Genomic DNA, 22814 nt, shown 5'->3' on the forward strand with positions numbered 1-22814 from the left:
TCTTTGCAACTCCATGAACTGCAGCACGCCAGGCTTCTTTATCCTTCACTATCTCCCAGAATTTGCTCAAACTCATGTCCATTGAGTCGACGATGCCATCCAGCCATCTCATCCTCTGTCATTCCCTTCTCCTCCTGCCTTCAGTCTTTCCCAGCATCAGGTCTTTTCCACTGAATCCACTCTTTTCATCAGGGGGCCAGAGTACTGGAGCTTCAGCTTCAGTATCAGTCCTTCCAATGAATATTCAGGGTTGATTTCCTTTAGGATGGACTGGTTTGATCTCCTTGTTGTCCAGGGAACTCTCAACAGTGTTCTCCAGCACCACAGTTCGAAAACATAAATTCTTCGGCACTCAGCTTTTTGTATGGTCCAACTCTCACATGCATACATGACTACTGGAAAAACTATAGCTTTGACTAGATGAACCTTTGTTGGCAAAGTGATGTCTCTGCTTTTTATATGCTGTCTATGTTTGTCATAGTTTTTCTTCCAAGGAGCAAGCATCTATTAATTTCCTGGCTGCAGTCACTGTCTCTAGTGATTTTGGAGCCCAAGAAAATAAAGTCCATCACTGTTTCCATTGTTTCCCCATCTATTTGCCATGGTGTGATGGGAATGGATGTCATGATCTTAGTTTTTTGGATGCTGAGTTTTAGGCCAGCTTTTTCACTCACTTCTTTCACCTTCATCAAGAGGCTCTTTAGTTCCTCTTCACTTTCGGTCATTAGGGTGGTATCATCTGCATATATGAGGTTATTGATAGTTCTCCTGGAAATCTTGATTCCAGCTTGTGATTCATCCAGCCCAGCATTTCTCATGATGTACTCTGCATGTAAGTCAAATAAGCAGGGTGACAATATACAGCCTTGACATACTCCTTTCCCAATTTGGAACCAGTCCATTGTTCCATGTCTGGTTCTAACTGTGGCTTCTTGACCTGCATACAGGTTTCTCAGGAAGCAGGTAAGGTGGTCTGGTATTCCCATCTCTTGAAGAAGTTTCCACAGTTTGTTGTGATCCACACAGTCAAAAGCTTTAGCGTAGTCAATGAAGCAGAAGTAGATGTTTTTCTGGAATTCTCTTGCTTTTTCTACGATCCAACAGATGTTGGCAATTTGATCTCTGGTTCCTATGCCTTTTCTAAATCCATGTTGTACATGTGGAAGTTCTCTGTCATGTACTGCTGAAGCCTAGTTTGAAGGATTTTGAGCATTACCTTCCTAGCATGTGAAATGAGAGGATAATTGTGCAGCAGTTTGAACATTCTTTGGCATTGCCCTTCTTTGGGATTGGAATGAAAACCAACCTCTTCCAATCCTGTGGCCACTGCTGAGTTTTCCAAATTTGCTGGTATATTGCATGCAGCACTTTAACAGCATCATCTTTTAGGATTTGAAATAGTTCAACTGGAATTCCATCACCTCCACTAGCTTTGTTCATAGTAATGCTTTCTAAGGCCCACTTCATACTCCAGGATGTCTGGTTCTAGGTGAGTGACTACACCATTGTGGTTATCCAGGCCATTAAGACCTTTTTTGTACAGTTCTGTGTATTTTTGCCACCTCTTCTTACTCTCTTCTGCTTCTGTTAGGTCTTTACTGTTTCTGTCCTTTATCATGCCCATCTTTGCATGAAATGTTCCCTTATTATCTCTAATTTTCTTAAAGAGATCTCTAGTCTTTCCTGTTCTATTGTTTTCCTTAATTTCTTTGCATTCTTTGCATAAAAAGGCTTTCTTATCTTAAATCACCTTTATTGTATCAAGATATGTTCCTTCTATACCAACTTTGAGAATTTATTTTATCATGAATGGATGTTGAATTTTGTCAAATACCTTTTGTGTCTACTGAGATGATCATATGATTTTTATCCTTCCTTTTTTTAATGTGATGTAGCACATTGATTTAGGGATACTGAACCATCCTTGCATTCCTGGGATAAGTCCCATTTAATTTTGGGATTTTTATATTGTTGAATTTGGGTAATACTTTTGTCATGAATTTTTACTTATATTTATCATAGATATTCACCTGTAATTTTTTATTTTTTGTAGTATCTTTGCCTGATTTTGGTATCTGGGTAATGATGACCTTGTAGAATGAATTTATGACTGTCCTCCTCTCTTCAGTGTTTTTTAACGGTTGAGAAGGATGATATTAGTTCTTTGTACTATACAGTAGGACCTTGTTCTTTATCTGTTCCATATATAATAGCTTACCTCTGCTAACTGGAACCTCCCACTTCATCTCTTCCCCAACCCCCTCTACCTTGGCAACCACAAGTCTGTTCTCTATGAGCCTGCTTATGTTTTTTATATATGTTCATTTGTGTCATATTTTAGATTCCACATATAAGTGATTACAGACGGTATTTATTTTTCTTTTTTCTGCCTTAACTTCACTTAGTATGGTAATCTCTAGTTGTGCCTGTGTTGCTGCCAAGGGAATAATTTCATTCCTTTTTATGGCTGAGTAGTATTCCATTGTATATTAATACATGTATGGATTCTTCTTTATTCATTCATCTGTCAATGGACATTTAGATTATTTCCATGTCTTGGCTATTATGAAGAGTGCTGCTGTGAACACAAGGGTGCATGTATTTTTTTGGATTATAGTTTTGTCCAGAAATATTCTGAGGAGAGAGATTGCTGGATCATATGGTAATTCTATCTTTTGTTCTCCGAGGAACCTCCATACTGTTTCCCATAGTGGCTGTACCAACTTACATTCCCACCAAAGTGTAGGAGAGTTCCCTTTTCTCCACATCCTCTCCAGCATTTGTTATTTGTAGAGTTTTAAAAATAATTTAATTTACTTATTCATCATTTGTGGCTGCTGTGGGTCTTTGTTGCTGCGCAGGGGCTTTTCTCTAGTGGTGGCAAGCAGGGACCACTCTCTAGTTTGGCGCACAGGCTTCTCATTGCGGTGGCTCCTCTTGTTGCAGAGCACAGGCTCCAGGGCACACACGCTTCAGTAGGTCCAGCACATTGGGCCCCGCAGTTGCAGACCCGGGGCTCTAGAGCACAGGCTGGATAGTTGTGGTGCATGGACTTAGTCACTCTGTGGCTCATGGGATCTTCCCAGATCAGGGATTGAACATGTGTCTTCTGCATTAGCAGGTGGATTCCTTACCACTGACTGAGCCACCAGGGAAGCCCCTGTAGAGTTTTTAATGATGGCCATTCTGACTGGTGTGGAGTAGTACCTCACTGTAGTTTTGACTCGCATGTCTCTAATCATTAGCAAAACTGAGCATCTTTCCATGTGTCTTGACCATTGTTTATTGAGAAAGATCAATTTAGGTCTTCTACCCATTTTTGGGTTGCATTGTTTGTTTTTTTGTTGTTGTTGAGCTGTATGAGCTGCTGTGTATTTTGGAAATTACGCCCTTGTCAGTCACATCACTTGCAAATATTTTTCTCCCATTTTGCACATTGTATTTTTAAAAATGGTTTCCTTTTCTATGCAAAAGCTCGTAAGCTTGATTAGGCCACATTTGTTTATTTTTGTTTTTATTTCTATTGCCTTGGGAGACTGACCTAAGAAAACACTGGTACGATTTAAGTTAGAGTATGTTGTGCCTATGATCTCTCTAGGAATTTTATGGTGTCATGTTTTATGTTTAAGTCTTTAAGTCATTTTGAGTTTATTTTTGTGTATGGTGAGAACGTGTGTTCTAACTTCACGGACTTACATGCAGCTCTTCAACTTTCTAACACCACTTGCTAAAGAGACTGTTTTATTCCCATTGTATATTCTCACTTCCTTTATCAAAAATAAAATTACTGGAGGTGTTTGGGTTTATTTCTGGGCTCTCTGTTCTGTTCCATTGATCCATATGGCTGTTTTTGTGCCAGTACCACACTGTTTTCAATTACTGGAACTTTGTAGTAACCAAAAGTCTGGGAGGATTATGCCTTCTGCTTTGTTCTTTTTCTTCAGGATTGTTTTGGCAATTATGGATCTTTTATGGTTTCACATGCATTTTAGGATTATTCTAGTTCTTTGAACTATGAGTAATTTGACAGGATTGTATTAAATCTAGAGATTTCTTTGGGTTGTGTGGAGAAGGAAATGGCAACCCACTCCAGTATCCTTGCCTAGAGAATCCCATGGACAGAGGAGCCTGGTGGGCTACAGTCCATGGGGTCACAAAGAGTCAGATATGACTGAGCAACTAACACACACACTTGGGTTGTATGGCCATTTTAACAATATAAATTCTTCCATTCCAAGAGCATGGGATATCTCTCCACTTCTCTGAATCATCTTCAATTTCCTTTATTAATGTTTTATAGTTACTAGTGTATAAGTCTTCCACTTCTTTTATCAGGTTTATTTCTAAATATTTCTTTTTTGGGAATTCAACTTTGAAAGTTTTTTTTTTTTTAATGCTGCTTCTAGAATATTTATCTTAAATTTTATTTATCTATTTTTGGCTGTGCTGGGTCTTCACTGATGTGTGCCGGCTTTCTCTACTTGTGGCGAGCAGGGGCTACTCTCTGGTTGCGGTGCATCGGCTTCTTAGGGTGTTGGCTTCTCTTGTTGTGGAGCATGGGCCCTAGGGCGCTCAGACTTCAGTAGTGGTTTCACGTGGGCTCAGCAATTGTGGCATATGGGCCCAGCCGCCCTGTGGCATGTGGAATCTTCCTGTCCTTTGCATTGGCAGGTGGATTCCCAACCACTGGGCCACTATGAAAATCTGGTACTGTTTTTTACATTCCTTTTCTGATATTTCATTGTTAGGGTAAATAAATGCAATTGATTTTTGTACATTAATCTAATATCCTGCTACCTTGCGGAATTTATCAGTTCTAGTAGTTTTTGTGTATAGTTTTTAGGGTTTTCTATATATATAGAATTGTGACATCTGCATGTAATGACAATTTTACCTCTTCCTTCCCATTTGGATAACTTTTATTTCTTTTTCTCATCTTATTGCCGTGGTTGGTAGGACTTCCAATACTATCTTGATTAAAAGAGGTGAAAGTGTATGTCCTTGTTCCAGATTTTAGCAGGAAGACTTTTAGCTTTTCATTATTGAGTATTATACTGGCTATAGATTTGTCATGAATAGCTTTTATTATGTTGAGATATGATCCCTGTATACCCACATTTGTAGGAGTTTTTAACATGAATGGATGTTGAATATTATCATATGCTTCTCTGGCATCTATTGAGATGATCATGTGTTTTTGTCTTTTGTATGTGGTGTATCACGTTGATTTGCATACACTGAAGCATCCTTATGTACTGGGGATGAATCCACTTGGTTGTGGTCTATGATCTTTTTCATGTGTTGTTGGATTCAGTTTGCTAATGTTTTGGTGAGAATTTTTGCATCTATATTCATCAAAGATATAAGCCTGTGGTTTTCGTTTTTGGTAGTATCTTTATCTGGTATTGGTATTGGGGTGATGGTGGCTTCAGAGAATGTCTTTGGGAGTGTTCCCCCCTCTTCAGTTTTTTGGAAGAGTTTGAGAAGGATTGGTACAAGTTCTCCTTTGTTTGGTAGAACTGCCTGTGAAGCCATCTGGTCCTGGACTTTTATTTGTATGGAGTTTTAAAACGACAGATTTTGTTTCATCTCTGGACCTCCCTGGAGGCTCAGTGGTATAGAATCCACCTGCCAGTGTGGAAGACACAGGTTTGATCTCTGGGCCGGGAAGATATTCTGGAGAAGGAAATGGCAACCCACTCTTATATTCTTGCCTGGCAAATCTCATGGACATAGGAGCCTGGTGGGCTACAGTCCATCGCATCACAAAAGAGTAGGACATGACTTAGCAACTAAACAACAACAACAACAACAAAAATTTCATCTTGAGTGATAGGTCAGTTCAAACCATCTTTTTGATTCAATTTTTGTATGCTTTATATTTCTAGAAACTTGTCCATTTCTTCTAGGTTGTCAAATTTGTTTGCATATAATTGTCTCTAGTGAATCAGTTATAAATATACATATAGCTGTTGTTCTGCCACTCAGTTGTGTACAACTCTTTGTGATCTCATGAATGGCAGCACGCCAGGCTTGCCTATCCTTCACTGTCTTCCGGAGATTAAATCAAACTCATGTCCATTGAGTCAATGATGCCATCCAACCACCTCATCCGCAGTCACCCTCTTCTCCTCTTGCCCTCAATTTTTTCCAGAATCAGGGTCTTTTCCAATGAATCTGCTCTTTGCATCAGGTGGCCAAAGTACTGGAGATTCAGCATCAGTCCTGCCAATGAATATTCAGGACTGATTTCCTTTAGGATTGACTGGTTTGATCTCCTTGCTGTCTAGGGGACTCTCATGAGTCTTCTTCAACATTACAGTTTGAAAGCATCAGTTCTTCGGTGCTCAGCCTTCTTTATGGTCCAACTCTCACATCTGTACATAACTACTGGAAAAACCATGGCTTTGACTAGATGGACTTTTGTTGGCAAAGTGATGTCTCTGCTTTTTAATATGCTGTCTAGGTTTGTCATTGCTTTTCTTCTAAGGAGCAAATGTCTTTTAATTTTGTGTCTACAGTCACTGTCCACAGTGATTTTGGAGCCTAAGAAAATAGTCTGTCACTGTTTCCACTTTTTCCCTATCTATTTGCCATGAAGTGATAGGACTGGATGCCATGATCTTAGTTTTTTGAATGTTGAGTTTTAGGCCGACATTTTCATTCTTCTTTTTTAACTTCATTAAGAGGCTCTTTAGTTCCTCTTCACTTTCTGCCATTAAAGTAGTATCATCTGCATATCTGAAGTTGATATTTCTACCAGCAATCTTGATTCCAGCTTGTGATTCATCCAACCCAGCATTTTTCACAATGTACTCTGCATGTAAGTTAAATAAGCAGGGTGACAATATACAGCCTTGATGTACTCCTTTCCTGATTTGGAACTAGTCTGTTGTTCCGTGTCCAGTTCTATCTGTTGCTTCTTTACCTGCATACAGGTTTCTCAGGTGGTAGGTAAGGTGGTCTGGTTCCCATCTCTTTAAGAACTTTCCACAGTTTTGTGATCCACCTAGTCAAAGGCTTTAGCATAGTCAATGAAGCTGAAGTAGATGTTTTTCGTAATTCTCTTGCTTTTTCTGTGATCCAACAGATGTTAGCAATTTGATCTCCGGTTCTTCTGCTTTTCTAAAACCATCTTGTACATGTGGAAGTTCTCAGTTCATGTACTGTTGAAGCCTAGCTTGAAGAACTTTGAGCATTACCTTGCTAGCATATGAAATAAGTGCAATCGTGTGGTAGTTTGAACATTCTTTCGCATTGCTGTTCTTTGGGACTGGAATGAAAACTGACCTTTTCCAGTCCTGTGACCACTGTTGAATTTTCCAAATTTGCTGGCATATTGAGTGCAGCACTTTAACAGCATCATGTTTTAGGATTTAAAATAATTCACCTGGAATTCCATCACCTCCACTAGCTTTGTTCGTACTAATGCTTCCTGAGGCCCACTTGACTTTGCACTCTAAGATATCTGGCTCTAGGTGAGTGATTAAACCATTGTGGTTATCTGGGTCATTAACAACTTTTTTGTACAGTTCTATATATTCTTGCCACTTTTTCTTAATCTCTTCTGTTTCTGTTAGGTCCAAACTGTTTCTGTCAGGTCCATACTATTTCTGTCCTTTATCATGCCCCTTTACATGAAACGTTCCCTTGATACCTCTAATTTTCTTAAAGAAATCTCTAGTTTTTCCGATTCTGTTGTTTTCCTCTATTTCTTTACAATGTTCACTTAAGAAGGCTTTCTTATCCCTCCTTGCTAATCTTTGGAATTCTGCATTCAGATGGGTATATCTTTCCTTATCTCCATTGCCTTTCACTTCTCTACTTTTCTCAGCTCTTTGTAAAGCCTCCTCAGACAATCATTTTGCCTTGTTGCATTTCCTTTTCTTGGGGATGGTTTTGATCACTGCCTCCTGTACAATGTTATGAACCTCCATTCATAGTTCTTCAGGCACTCTATCAGGTCTAATCCCTTGAATCTATTTGTCACTTCCACTGTATAATCATAAAAGGAATTTGATTTAGGTCATATCTTAATGGCCTAGTGGTTTTCCCTACTTTCTTCAACTAAGGCTGAATTTTGCAATAAGGAGTTCATGATCTGAGCCATAGTCAGCTCCCGGTCTTGTTTTTGCTGACTGTATAGAGTCTCTCCATCTTTGGCTGCAAAAAATACCATCAACCTGAATTTGGTCTTGACCATCTGATGATGTCCATGTGCATAGTCATCTTTTGTGTTGCTGGAAAAGTGTGTTTGCTATGACCAGTGCATTCTTTTGGCAAAACTCTGTTAGCCTTTGCCCTGCTTCATTTTGTACTCCAAGGCCAAACTTGCCTGTTACTCCAGGTATCTCTTGACTTCCTATGTTTGCATTGCAGTCCTGTTTGATGAAAAAGACATCTTTTTTTTTGGTGTTCTAGAAGGTCTTGTAGGTCTTCATAGAACCATTCAACATATACGTATATCCACTCTTTTAAAAATTCTTTTCCCATGTAGGTCATTATAGGGTATTGAGAAGAATTCCCCATCTATACAGTAGGTCCTTGTTATTTATCTCTTTTATATATAGTAGTGTGTATATAATAATTAAGGTTATATGTGTATAATCCCAGTCTCCCAATTTATGTCTCCACCTCTTCCTCCCCGCTACCATAACCATAAATTTGTTTTCTACATCTGTGACTATTTCTGGGTTGTAAATAGGTTCATTTGTAACATTTTTTAGATTCCATGTATAAGTTATATTGTATGATGTTTTTCCCTGACTTACTTCACTCAGTAGACAATCTCTAGGTCCATGAGTTTCAGTGCAAATGACATTATTTCACTGTTTTTTTATGGCTGAATAATATTCCATGTATATATGTGCTATATCTTCTTTATCCATTCCTCTGTTGATGGACATTTAGGGTGCTTCCATGTCCTGGCTATTGTATATTATGCTGCAATGAATATAAGGGTGTATGTATCTTCCTCAATTATGGTTTTCTCCGGATATATGCACAGGAGTGGGACTGCAGGATCATATGGTAGTTCTATTTTTAGTTTTTTAAGGAACCTCCATACTGTAATCCATAGTGGCTGTTCCAATTTACATTCCTACCAACAATGTATGAGGGTTCCCTCTCTCCACACCCTTTCTGACCGGTTCTTTTTTATATTTTAGTTCCTTATTAAAATCTCACTGTATTAATCTATTATTTTCCCTAATACAGTTTGCATTCTTATTACTAATGCTTTGAACTCTCTATTGAGTAAATTACTTCCATTTCATTGTTTCTTTTCCACCGGTTTACTCTTGTTCTTTCAATTGAAATAAATTCCTGTATCTTGTCATCTTGCTTAACTTGTTCTGTCCCTATGAGATTAGGTGAAACACTTACCGACTCCATGGATGTCCTTGTGTGGAAGTGACTCTATACAGTCTGCATGGGTCCAGTGGCTTTGGTGGGAGAGCTGGATCTGACATGAGCATAGGTCACACCTTTCCCCATAGTGTTCTGGCAAGTGTCACATTGGTAGCAGGTGGCGTTGGAGATGGAGGGGCTAGATGGAGAGCTAGGTGTGAGCTGGGCCTTCTGCTTTGCTCAGTGGCTGATATCATCCCATTGGGAGAAAGGTTGGGTTCCAAGTTGCTGAAGCAGAAGCCCTAAGGTAGGCTCTGAACTGGCTCTGTTCCTCTTAAGTGTGTGCTCTCCCCCTCCCATCACCCTCGCCCTAGAGCAGAGCAGGATTGGGCTGGACTGGGTCACAGAGGTGGTCTGTGTGTGGGCTATGGCAGTCCCAGCCCTAGTTAGGGTCTTAGACCACTTCTGATGTGCTGTCTCCATACGCACCAGTAGAAGTTTCCCTGCCCCCTTTCAGAGACTGTTCCATGTTCAAATGTTCCCAGCTCCATCCCTCAAAACTGAGCACTCCCCTTGGCCACAGCAGCCCTAGCCTTGGTGTGGAGCAGCATCATGGAGCAAGTGGGGCTGGAGTGGTACTCAGCTCAGGCTGGGGCAGTTATGGCAAAACCAGCCAGGGTCCCCTGCTGTTTCAATCTGCTTCCTCTGCCTAGGTTTCATACAGCCCTCCTATTTGTCCTAGTGATTTTCAAACCTGAGGGGACTCATCCACCTGGTGTTAGATTCCAGGGCCAGGGTGCCCAATATGTGGCTCAGACTGCCCCCTCCCCGTCTGAGTCCCCTCCCAGGAGCAGAGGTCCTTGATCGCTTCTCTTCCTTTCCTACCCAATTCTGTGCAGATTTTTATATAGCGTTGGTTGTACAAGAGTCTTTCTGCTAGTCTCCAGTTAGTTTTCAGTGAAAATTACTCCACATGTAGATATATTTTTGATGTGTTCATGGAGGAGGTGCGCTCTGCATCCTTCTACTCTGTCACCTTGATATGTCTCCTCTTTTTTAATATTAATGTCCACTAAAATTTGAAGTGCATCTTCACTACAATGGGTTAATGATCTGCTTAAAGCCATTTAATGTCTTGGAATCGGTTTTCTCACTGGTTAAGATTGGGTTTTGTGAACATATGAGAGAGAGAGAGAAGTCACTCAGTCATGTCTGACTCTTTGCAACTCCATGGACTGTAGCTTACCAGGCTCCTCCGTCCATGGGATTTTTTCAGGCAAGAGTACTGAAGTGGGTTGCCATTTCTTCTTCAGGGGATCTTCCTGACCCAGGGATCAAACCCAGGTCTCCCGCATTGAAGGCAGATGCTTTATGAAGGGATCCCTAGATGGTAGTTTCCTTTCAACTTTCCCATCTTTGCCTAGTAGCAGAGCTTAATGGAGAGCCATTAAGTCTGCACTGCACAGCTCCAGGGGGTACCATTCACATCAAGTAAGTGCTGCTCCTTGGGAGATCTGAGTTCATTCTTTCTATAGGTTATCACCACAAGGTGGGCCTGGCGAAGTGCGGGACTACAATCAGAGACACTACTTGTTGTGTGTTCTTAGCAAGAAGGCCAAGGGCCACACAGCTAGTTCCTGGTGGGCCAGTAGGTGGGCCCTCTCAGCCAGGAGAGGAGCTTTGGATTCCTGGGAATGATCTATGATTCCCTGCAATATAAATACAGCTTCCTATTTGAATCAGTCCTAATGAGATGGATGAAACTGGAGCCCCTTATACAGAGTGAAGTAAGCCAGAAAGATAAAGAACATTACAGCATACTAACACATATATATGGAATTTAGAAAGATGGTAACGATAACCCTATATGCAAAACGGAAAAAGAGACACAGAAATACAGAACAGACTTTTGAACTCTGTGGGAGAATGTGAGGGTGGGATATTTCAAAAGAACAGCATGTATACTATCTATGGTGAAACAGATCACCAGCCCAGGTGGGATGCATGAGACAAGTGCTCGGGCCTGGTGCACTGGGAAGACCCAGAGGAATCGGGTGGAGAGGGAGGTGGGAGGGGGGATCGGGATGGGGAATACGTGTAAATCTATGTCTGATTCATATCAATGTATGACCAAAAAAATAAATAAATAAAAAAACAAAAGATAAATACAGCTTCCTTAAAACCCTGGGCTAATAAATTGTATTATTAGCAAGTCAGTACTGCTCTGATCCCCTCTCTGTGCTGGTCCAGAGTCCCTGTCTGGGGGCGGACAGTCAGGACGGTAGGGCTCCTGGATAGACAGCCAGAGCAGAAGCTGTCTGGCTGAGGCCAAGGAAGAGAAAAGTCAGACTCAAGGCTGTGCCCTGCAAGGACCCATCTGGGCCACCCCAGCCTCCCTCATCCCAGTCTGAGGTCCTTTCTCTGATGCCTTCCTACGAGTTCCCTGACCAAGGTGGGAGGAAGCCTGGGGGCTCAGTGCTACCAGCTGGTGGGGGCTGGAATAAATGGGGTGGTCACAAGCCCCCTACTCAGGGTGGGCCCAGCCTCTAAGATGGCCTTTGTGTTCCAGCCTCCATCCCACCTCCAATGGATGGAGCTCACACGCAGTCTTTGCCTTGCCCTCCTGTTTCCATCCTTCAGTATGGGTTATTTTGGTGGTGGTTTGCTACCCTGTCTAGTGATTTAGCCATAAACTTTACACTAACTTTCTTCATATGACAAGCATCCAGAAAAGTACATGCTATACACACACATACACACAGAGTTTTAAATAGTTGTATGAAAACCCTCATGTAACCACAATTCATGTCCAAGGTAGACCATTGTCAGTACCCTAGAAGCACCCCCTTCCTCTCTGCATTCAGGTCCTCAGTCACCCTGCAAAGGTAACCACTATCCTCACTTTTATCATGATTACTCTTGATATATACATCCTTGCTCCTCTTCATAGTTCCACCAGCAACATATGAACCCTTAAACGTCAAATTATAGTTTTGCCTATTTTTACACTTCATATACATCAATTTATACTACACATTATTTTGTGATTTTTTTTACTCAAAAATTGTTTATAGGATTCATCCTTTAAACAGTTTCATTGAGGTATAACTAATTAACAATGTTCTGTTGTCTTTCAAGAAAATTTCTCAATTTGTTGACTACTTCTGGTAAGTTTTCAGTGCCTTGAAATGGCTGCTTTTGATCATTTTGTCCAGTTTTACACTTGCTTTTTTTGCAGAGGATAATCATTGACCTCTTCATGCTTCAGTAACTAGAAGCCTCTCTCACGATTTCTTACTTCATTCCTTTTTATTGTTGCCATTGTGCAATAATCCATGGTATGAGTGTACTTCAATTGACTTGCTTACTGGGGATGCACATGCCAGTGTAGTCCATTATGGATATTCTTAAGACTAGTGGCCTGGTATATCGGCCTGCATACTTATTAGTGGAATTGTTAGTCATAGGGTATATTAGTTTTCTATTGCTGCTCTAACATATTACCATATATCTGGTGGCTTAAAACAATCCAAATTTATCATCTTACAATTCTAAAGGTCAGAGTCTAAAATGGGTCTCACTGGGATAAAATCAAGGTGTCAGCAGGGCTATGTTCACCTTTGGAGATTCTCGGGGAGAATCTGTTTTCTTGCTTTTTCTAACCCTCTGGGGGCTGCCTGCATGCTTTGGCTTATGGCCTCCTTTCATCTTCAAAGTCAGTGATGGCTGGTGGAGTCTTTCTTGTGCTGCATCATTCTGGTTATCCTGGATCATCTGGGGGGTTCCAATGAGGATCCAGCTAAAGATCCTCAACTTATATCTTCAAAGTCTCTTTTATCCTATAAGGTAATAACAGGTCCCAGGGATCAGGATGTGGACATTTTGAGAGGCTGTCATTCTACATTTAATACATTTGTATGATAAATCTTAAAAAAAATTTTTTTTTATTTATTTTTGGCTGCGCTGGGTCTTAGTTGCTGTGGGTGCTTTTTTCTTTTAGTTGAAGCAAGCAGGGGCTACCCTCGAGTTGTGGTGCTTGGGCTTCTTATTGCGGTGGCTTCTCTTGTTGTAGAGCATGGGCTTTAGTAGTTGTGGTGTACAGACTTAGTTGCTCCACAGCATGTGGGATCTTCCTGGATCGGGGATTAAACCCATGTCCCCTGCATTGGCAGGCAGATTCTTACCCACTGTGCCACAGAAGCACCACCAGGGAAGCCCCTATGATAAATTTTAAATGTATTACATAAGGACAAAAAAGGACTTCCCAGGTGGCACTACTGGTAAAAGAACCTGCCTGCCAATGCAGGAGACACAAGAGATGCGAGTTTGATCCCTGGGTCAGGAAGATGCCCTGGAGAAGGAAAGGGCAACCCACTTCCGGATGCTTGCCTAGAGCATCCCATGGACAGAGGAGCTTGGCAAGCTACAGTCTATAGGGTCACAAAGAGCTGGACACGGCTGAGGTGATTTAGCATGCAGGCACACAAGGATAAACAGAAAGCCTCTGTTGCTGCACATCCTTGCTAACACTTGGATCAGAGCTTAAACATTTTTGCCACTGGTCTGTAAACTATCTCCTAAGGGAATGGGGGAGGGAAGTTCAATCATTTCTCATATTTCTCTGACCAAATCCGTCCACAAACAGTATTGATCGTCTACAACTAACCTGCCTTCACCTGCCTGGATTTTCAGCATTGTTTGAAGTAGCCTGGTCCCAACTATTAGACTCCTTATATTTTAGACATTCCATCAGCCTGCTGGCTGTCTTACATGCAGACTTCATTCCTATCTGTTTCTAAGTGTCTTCTAGTCCCCATCTGCCTAGAGTTCTGGTATTTTAACCATGTTCAATGATGACTCTATTTGAATGATTATGGAGTGGTCATGTGCAACTGAAGAGGCATGGTATGACACCCTAAATAAAAAGCCACCACCTTCATGCCAATATTTCAACTGCTCCATTGGCCATGAATTTGGTGCTAAAGCTTGGCTTGCATTTACACTAACTGGGGCTGATTCATTAGAAAAGACCTTGATGCTGGGAAAGATTGAAGGCTGGAGGAGAAGGAGATGACAGAGGATGAGATGGTTCAATGGCATCACTGACTCGATGGACATAAGTTTGAGCAAGCTCCAGGAGATGGTGAAGGACAAGGAGGCCTGGAGTGCTGCAGTCCATGTGGTTGCAAAGAGTCAGACATGAGTAAGTGACAGAACAACAACTGGGGCACTAAAAGGTTATGAAGCGTGAGTAGCAAAAGTCATCTGAGATGGAAACCCAAAGTTTCCAGGGGATTTCAAGGTATAACAGAGCTCTGAGTGTCAAATAGCATGGCAGAGGAAACATTTTCCTGACCTTAAAAATATTTGCCATAAAAAATGCCTCTACTACAGCCAGTTTGATGTTGAAATACCCTCAAAGAACTAGATTAGCACTTTTTGAAAAGTCTACAGCATTTACTACCAAATTTCACTTCCCAGGTAGAAGCACAGAAACTAGAGATAATGCTGGGGTATACTTCTCACAAAGTACAGTCTCACAGAATTCCCATTTCACTTCTACTTTATGCATTGGAAATTTTCAGCATGGGCATAGTGCCCAGTATAATAGCACATAAAACAGATGTGCTTTTCCATTCACATCGGTCAGGAAATTTCATATTAAGCAGTTCAATAATTATATAAGAAATGTCATCTATATGGTAAAATATCCCTATAGACTAATTGATATTGGAAAAACTGTGTTAAAGGGTATAAATGCTTGAAAACTGGTGTCAGGAGGAGAACTTCCAATCTGTAACCAGGAAGTTTCACATTAGGCAGTTCAGGAAAATGGAAGCTGAAATGCTGGCCAGAACTCTTCCTGCTACGTCTCCCATACCCAGGAGCAGGGTGCTTTTAATAGCTGGCCACAGGACGCTTGGAGTCCACTTTTAAAGGCATTAGAATGGCTGGGGTGGCCTTTCAGGGAGAGCGCCTCGAGAGGGACAGCAGCATTGCTAGAACTCCTCCTCTGGCAGCAACCAGGTGCTCAGAACGAGGCGATGGTCAGTAGGACTAAGAAACTGGCTTTTGCTGGCCAGCTTGATAGTTACTGAGGTCTGGAAAGCATCACGAGACAGGGACCAACCAATGTCTTCACAATCGACCTCTCTCCTCTGGTTTTCTTGCTTTGTCCTCCAGCCTCACGAGTAAAGGCATTCCCACAAGATACTGTCTCTAGCCCTTCCCCTTTCCTTACATGCTTTCCTGTTGTTCCATTCTCTCTTGGTGTATAAGTGGAAGACTTGCAATGATATAACCACAGCCCTGCTCTTTTGCCTGAACTCCAGTTCTCTTTGGTCAAAACCTCAAGGTTTCCAAAGCTGCCGCTTACGTCCCCTCTCAAGCTTGTTTTTCCTCTTAGGTTCCCCAGTGCTGCTGATGGTGCCCCACACTTAACTATCTGTTCTTCACACTGCCTTCCAAGTCATCTCTCTGGAATAGAGCGCTGATCACACCACCCACCTGCTCAAGAACCTTCCATGACTCCTACTGTTATGGAGTCAAGTCCAAACTTGCTGCCTTGGCATCAAATCCCTCTAAGACTTGCTTCACCATCGTCAGCTAAACTAATTAAACTCAAAAGCTTTTGCACAACAGTGGAAACTATGTATAAAATGAAAAGACAACCCACAAAATGGAAGAAATATTTGCAAACAATGCTACCAACAAGGGATTAATCTTCAAAATTTACAAATAGCTCATGTGACTCAATATAAAAACAAACAATACAAAAAAAAATTGGCAGGCCTAAATAGACACTTTTCCAAAGAAGACATATAGATGGCCAAGAGGCAAGTGAAAAGGTACTTACCGTTGCTAATTATCAGAGAAAGACAAATCAAAACTACAGTGAGATCTCACCTCACACCAGTCAGAATAGCCACTGTCAAAAAGTCTACAAACAATAAAATCTGCAGAGGATGTGGGGACATGGGACCTCTCCTACACTATTGGTGGAAATGTAAATAGATACAGCCACTATGGAGAACAGTGCAGAGATTCCTTAAAAAACTAAAAACAGTGCCCCCATATGATCCAACAATCCTACTCTTGTGCATACATCTGGAGAAAAACATGGTTTGAAAGGATACATGCACTCCAATGTTCATTGTAGCACTGTTTACAATATCTGGGACATGGAGGCAACCCAAATGTCCATTGACGGATGAATGGATAAAGATGTGGTACGTATATACAATAAACATTATTCAGCCTTTAAAAAGAATGAAATAATGCCATTTGCAGCAACATGGATAGACCTAGAGACTATCACACTAGGTGAAGTAAGTCAGACAGACAAATATGAGATCACTTATATGTAGAATCTGAAAAAATGATACTAGTGAACTTACTACGGAACAAAAAGAGACTCACAGACTTAGAGAACTTGTGGTTACCAGAGGGGAAGGGATAGATTGGGAGTTTGGGACTGACATGTATACACTGTTATATTTAAAACAGATAATCAACAAGGACCTACTATATATATAGCACAGGGAACTTTGTTCAATACTCTATAATAACCTAAATGAGCAAAGAATTTTAAAAAAGCATAGATCCACTATATGTATTACTGAATCACTTTGCTGTACACCTGAAACTAACACAACATTGTATACTCCAGTATAAAAGAAAAAAAATACAAAAGCCTTCCCTGGTCCTTCCAGTTTAGCCCAACTTCCACCATCTCCTCTGACACGCACAAATGCGCACATTGCTTTAAGCACAAGCAAGGGAGCGCTGCTGGAGCATTTTGCTGCTTTTGCATTTTTTCAGCCTTAACCTTTGCAATGCAAACCTGACAAATCAAGCCTTGTCCTTAGGCAGAGTTGGAGCTGGCAGAGCGCAGAAAAGGTAATTATGCTCAGAGCAGAGCGCCTGTGATGACCTCTGCATCTTCCCCTTGCCTACCTGGGAGATAGCTCTCGGGCAGGTCAGCACCCTGTCCAGGGACAGAAGAACCTGGAAATCAGGCCAGGACAGTTCCTGCAGCAGCACCTCTGCTCTGCATCTGCATGGGCCCTTATACCGATGATCCCACACATGGGATTTCAGGTTGTTTTTTTTTTCCCCATGGTTGTGCAATCTACAGCTCACCAAAGATCCCCAGAACTGAGCAGCTGCACCCTGTCCCACCTTCCCTTGCAACTGGCAAAGAAGGTTTCAGAGGAGACAGTCTTCCCTCTGGTATCAAACATGAATCATGCTCTGTGCCGTGAAAACCTGTATGCAGGGGAAGGTCTTGACCTCTTGCCACGAACCCAGGGAAGAGCCAAGTACCTTCTGGCCGTGGTTTTGGCTTTTCCAATCCTCCGTCTTGCATGAGCTCAAAGGCAAAGGAGACGTTCAAGACCTGGAAAGAGAAATGAAGTGTGTGAGGCGCTGCATACTCATTCCTGGACCCATGCGGCTCCCTGGGACCTGCCCCTGGAAAGTGGAAGAACCAGCACTGTAGCCAGAGGGGCAGGGGCTGAGCTAAACTGAGGCTGGTTTTTGAAGCAGAAACAAGGCAGCCAAAGCGGGCCTGCCACCCGGAGTGTGGACGAGGCCTAGCCTCTGTTGGTGAAGCACTCCCGGAGGAGTTAAAGATTCTCTCCGTGTCCTACTGTGTTCCTGTGTCACTGCCAGGACTGTAAACTCAGGAACGTATGTGCTCACAGTTGAAAGAATCAGACAGTAAGACATCTTCAAAAGGACCTTCCTGGTGGTGCAGTGGTTAAGAATCTGCCTGCCAATGCAGGGGACACCAGTTTGATCCCTGGCCTGGGAAGATTCCACATGTTGTGGAGCAACTAAGCCCGAGAGCCACAACTACTGAGCCTGTGTGCCCGAGAGCCCGTGCTCCACAACGAGAGAAGCCACCACAGTAAGAAGCCCATGCACCGCCATGAAGAACAGCCCCAGCTCCCCAGCAACTAGAGAAAGCCTGTGAGCAGCGAGGAAGACCCTGTGTGGCCAAAAATGAAATAAATTAAAAAATAAAGTTTAGAAAGAAAAAGACATTCAAGAGGCAAAGAAAGGTTTCTGCTTGGGACCAAATGCCCGTTGTCTAGCAGGTGGGCGGTGGCAACCCAGGAGAGGCTTCAGAACTCGGCTGAGCGGGAGCCTCATGTCCGACCACTCTGCAGCCACCTTCCCTGTCACCCCTGGGGAGGGATGAAGCGGGGCTGTGGCCCCCAGCAGGAAGGTGTGGCCAGGCCACCAGGGTGCAGGGGAGGGATGCTCAGGGGCTGTAGGTAGCTGCTCCCCAGCTCAGCTGCCGCCCCCCGCCCCCGCCCCCTTCCAACCACTGAAGACCCTAGGCAGACAGGAAGCCGCTGCCTTTACCCAGATGGTCCCAGCTCAGGTATGGGAAGCTGGGTTGGGCATGTGGGCTGGGGCCTCCTCTTACCTTCTGTTCAAAGCTGTCCGGGGTCAGGAAGAAGCTGTGGAGGGGCACGAAGTAGCCCTCCAGGAGCCCCATGAGCAGCACCAGGTACACCCCATCTGCAAACTGGAGGAGAGAGCCAGGTGAAGGCACTGGGCCCTCCAGCCCTCCAGCCCTCCAGCCCCGGCCCATCCAGGGGCCCATCAGCTTCCAGGTCAGCCCCCAAAGGCTATGTCCCCGGGCAGGCTGCTGGCAGGCAGTGACGAACAGTGGCCTGAGGCGGGTAGGTCTGTGGCCCCACGTCCGGCTGGTCCACACACAGGCCCACGCTCCTGATCTCAGCTGGTCCAGTATTTATTGAGCGCTGACTATGTACCAAGCGCCGATCTGGCACATGGAGCACAGAGGCGGGTCAGGCGTGGCTCCGGCCCTGGAGGAACTCACGGTCCAGCGGGTCCAGACAGGCCCCACATGTGCTGTGGAGGACAGGCATGCAGCTGCTGCTGCTCTGCGGGAGGGAAACATGCGGGCCTGCGGGAGACCGGGAGAGGTCACTCATCCCGCGGCAGGCACCAGGGAAGGCTTCCGGGGGAGGTGCTGCCTAGATGGAGACGTGAGGGATGAGCAGGAGTTAGCTCGGGAGGGCAAGCAGGAGGGAAAGGGTAAATATGTGTACGGTGTCTAGAACACTGCTTGGCATGTAGGCAACACTTAACACATATTAGATATTAGCTATTGCTATTTTTTTTATCCTGGAAAACAACAAAGCAGTCAGGACACAACGTCCTGGCTCTTGCTGACAAAGCACCACTGTGTGCTCAGGGCCATGGCAAGAGGCTTAGAGCTGGTCCCTTCCATCAAAGACAGCAGAGGCCTGATGGGCTGAGAACCTGGTCTGAGGAACAACAGGCGCCGAAGCCAAGCAGAGGGGTGCAGGCCTTCCACTCAAGGGAGGGGAGGTACGTGTGTGCTGAGCAGGCTTTGTGGGGACAGTGGGGGCCCATGAGATGAGAGGAATGTGAAAGGAGTAGATGCTGTGGGTCTGGAAGATAAATGGCCTGAGTGAAGATATGGAGGTCAGGTGCATATCTGATATTCTAGAACCTTTCAAAGGAGGCAGAGCCATCAAATATTTGTATAAACAACAGTTGCTAGAGTTCACAAGAGGTCAAAGTTCTTGGAAGCATCTTAGGAAACTTTTAAAATACTAGATTGAATTACCCGGAATCTGGGCTGGGCCCAGAGTCTGAGCTCTGCTGGGTGACTAGATGGTGGGCCTGTGGCTCAACGTGGGTTATGGGCAAACAACCCTGAGCATGAACTTGACCTAGGAGTGGCTTCCTCCCTGTGTTCATCCATCTGGCCTTCAACTCAGGCGGGTAGGGCCTGAGCATGACTCATTCCAGGCCACCCCGGGGTGGACCATGGGAAGCAAACCCCAACATCTGTGTCAAAATCAAGGCCCTCCTACGGAATTGGTTAGCTGGGCCTTCCTCTGGCTGTGGCTGCAATGGGTTGAGGATGAAAGAATCCAATCTGTCAACTCAAGGGAGGACATTGGGTTAGGGTCAGGATTACTTATAGCTCTGAGTGCCACAGACCTAGCTGCTCTCACCCCCGACTGCAGTTCCAATGACTTGGTGGTGAAACTACAGACAGGCCCCACATGTGCTCAGCAGAGACCCCCTTCCCTGCCCATGAAAAGTGAAGAGGAAGTTCCCAGGGCTCATTCCAGCTCTCTCCAGGAATCATTACTTCTGCAGAGTGCCCCCATCTCCCATATATGATGCTGCCTCCAGAGTCGAGACACACCCTGGGAGAGCTCAGTCACAGGCCTTTAAAAATACAGGAGATGCCCATGTATTCAAAAGAAAATCACGCTTTAGAAATTAATTGCGAATGAAAGGAGATTGGGAAATGGGACACATTACATAGTCTCAAAGTATCTCCTAACATAGATTAGCTATTAATTATAAAGGGGAGGAGCTTTACAGTAGGGAAATCTGAGAGAATGCCAACTTAGCCAAGTGATCAAAGTTACCACCACCAGGTACAGAACTGATGGACAAAAACACCTGAGAAGAACACAGTATTGTCTCAAGGGTACTGTTCTTGAACATGCATAACCTACCTCTAATCATGAGGGGGAAAAACAGAGAGATTCTATGTACCATATAGCTCGCATTCTTCAAAAATGTCAACGTTAGGCAGACAGGCTGAGGATTTGTTCTCTATTAAAGAGAGACTAAAGAGACATGACAACTAAACGTATCAGGTGAGAATACGAGGACATCTGTGTTTCTTGGAACCACGTGACACTACTCATGTCAAGAGTAGTCAAGTATCAGCAGTTTCACATGGTTCAACCAAAATAGGTTAACATTGCACTGATGTTAAAACTGCCTGAATTTGATTACTGTATTGTGATTCTCTAAGAGCATGTACTTGTTCTTAAGAGATGTATGCTGAAGTATTTAAAGGTAGAAAGAGAAAAAAACCCCAAAATGTGGACAAACGCTAACAATTGGTGTATGTGGGTGAAGAGTACATAGGGGTTCATGACAATACTCTTGCAGATTTTCAAAATAAAAAATTGGAAAAAATTCAGAGAAATCTCATGCAGTTCACCTCTCAGAGTGGAATAGAATTCCCTCTCCCTTCCCCAGAGAAGCTCCAGGGTCAGGGTGGAAAGCCTCCCGACAATGTGGGGCCCTGGGAACAGTGGCGGTCCAGGGGGTCTTGTCCCCCACCCTGCACTCGGGGCTGTCACCCACCTGGGTTTCCAGTTCTGTGACCTCCAGGTTCAGTTTATTCAGGTGTTTGTTCACGAAAGTGATGAGTGTCTAGAGGAAAAGCACAAGCCAGGCCTTGAGAGGGAGACTCTTGCCCTGGAGGCTGCCCCGTGACTCCACCGTGAGGACACAGGATGAGGACCAGCCAAGGGGGCGCAGCCAGTGACGCTCTTGTGAAACTCCTGTATCCACAGGGAAGGACGGCCCCCAGGATCTGCAGTCCCAGGCACTGTATGACTCAAACAGCCAGGCCCAGGACTGGGCAAGGAGCAGGGGGTGTGAGAGGACAGAACGACAGCTGGAGTCCCTGAGCCCAGGCTCGGGGGGCCAGAGGAGACATGACCACATTGGGTGCCTTCCAGTCCCCCTCCACGAGGTACAGATGCCTGCGACCAGGGAGACAGAGGGAGGTCTGTGTGAGGGGCAGGGGTGGCTGGGGGTTCAGTGTGCTTGGGAGACGGGGGCCCGTAGCCTCAGAACCTCCCAGAGGTGCTGTCATCCGAATGGGAGAAGAAAGAAACTAGGTAAGGCGTCCAGCGAGAACAAGACAGGTGAAATGGATATCAAGCAGGAAAGCCCTGTGTTTGTGGTCATCTGGACGTGACACCAGTTTCAGAAAGCTTGCAAGCTGCTGGGGGTGGGTTTTCCTGATATATTTTGACATCTCACTCCCCTTCCTCCCTCCCGCCCTCCCTCTCAGGCATCTCTTTCCCACCTTTTTCACCACGTTGAGCTTGTCTGGTGCGTGGTCGAACAAGGTGTCAAAGGCATCACGTTCTGAAAAAAAGAGAAAGCAAATAGAACCCAGAGCTAGTGCCACCGCAGGTCCCAGGCACCAGCCTCTGCAGACCAGTGGCACTTCCAGGTGGGAATTCTCTGGGGGATGAACCGTGCTGCAAATTCGGGACACTGGGCTTGGGCAGAGGTTTGGGGTTGATTCTTATCTTGGGGACCTTTCCCCAGTGTGTGTGTAAGCATGTGTCCATCCTCTACATCAACCGTCTTTAGGCTGGGTTGGGGGGCTCTAGCAGGCAGTCTGGCTTGGAACTGGCCATTTTTCTTCACTATTTTGTATTCCTTGATACCATGATTTAGTCATGGTTCTAAAGTGTTTCTGAAGCTTTCTGGAAGCAGAATGTCATCCAAATATCAAATCACTTCACTCACTAATTTTCAAAACCAAGACAGGCTTTCTGGTAGAAAGCAGATAGGCAGACTGGGAGCCACAGAGCTGCAGCTGAGAAGGGGGAGCTCCCCCTCCT

The 22814-nt window shown here is 44.0% G+C and overlaps 1 protein-coding gene across 2 annotated transcripts in view; it reads right to left on the bottom strand.

Moving 5' to 3' along the window:
• The window catches only part of PARVA (parvin alpha), a 172480-nt gene that overhangs the window by 8849 nt on the left and 140817 nt on the right, over positions 1–22814 (bottom strand). For both annotated transcript variants that reach the window (XM_043902827.1, XM_043902835.1), the window contains 4 exons: positions 22268–22329; positions 21535–21603; positions 18785–18886; positions 17674–17746 (listed from right to left, as the gene is read on the bottom strand). In XM_043902827.1, the coding sequence (XP_043758762.1) occupies positions 17674–17746; positions 18785–18886; positions 21535–21603; positions 22268–22329 (306 nt within the window). The remainder of the gene's footprint in view (positions 1–17673; positions 17747–18784; positions 18887–21534; positions 21604–22267; positions 22330–22814) is intronic.

The sequence above is a fragment of the Cervus elaphus genome, chromosome 1, assembly GCF_910594005.1.
Source record: "Cervus elaphus chromosome 1, mCerEla1.1, whole genome shotgun sequence".
In the NCBI taxonomy this organism is placed as follows: Eukaryota; Metazoa; Chordata; class Mammalia; order Artiodactyla; family Cervidae; genus Cervus; species Cervus elaphus.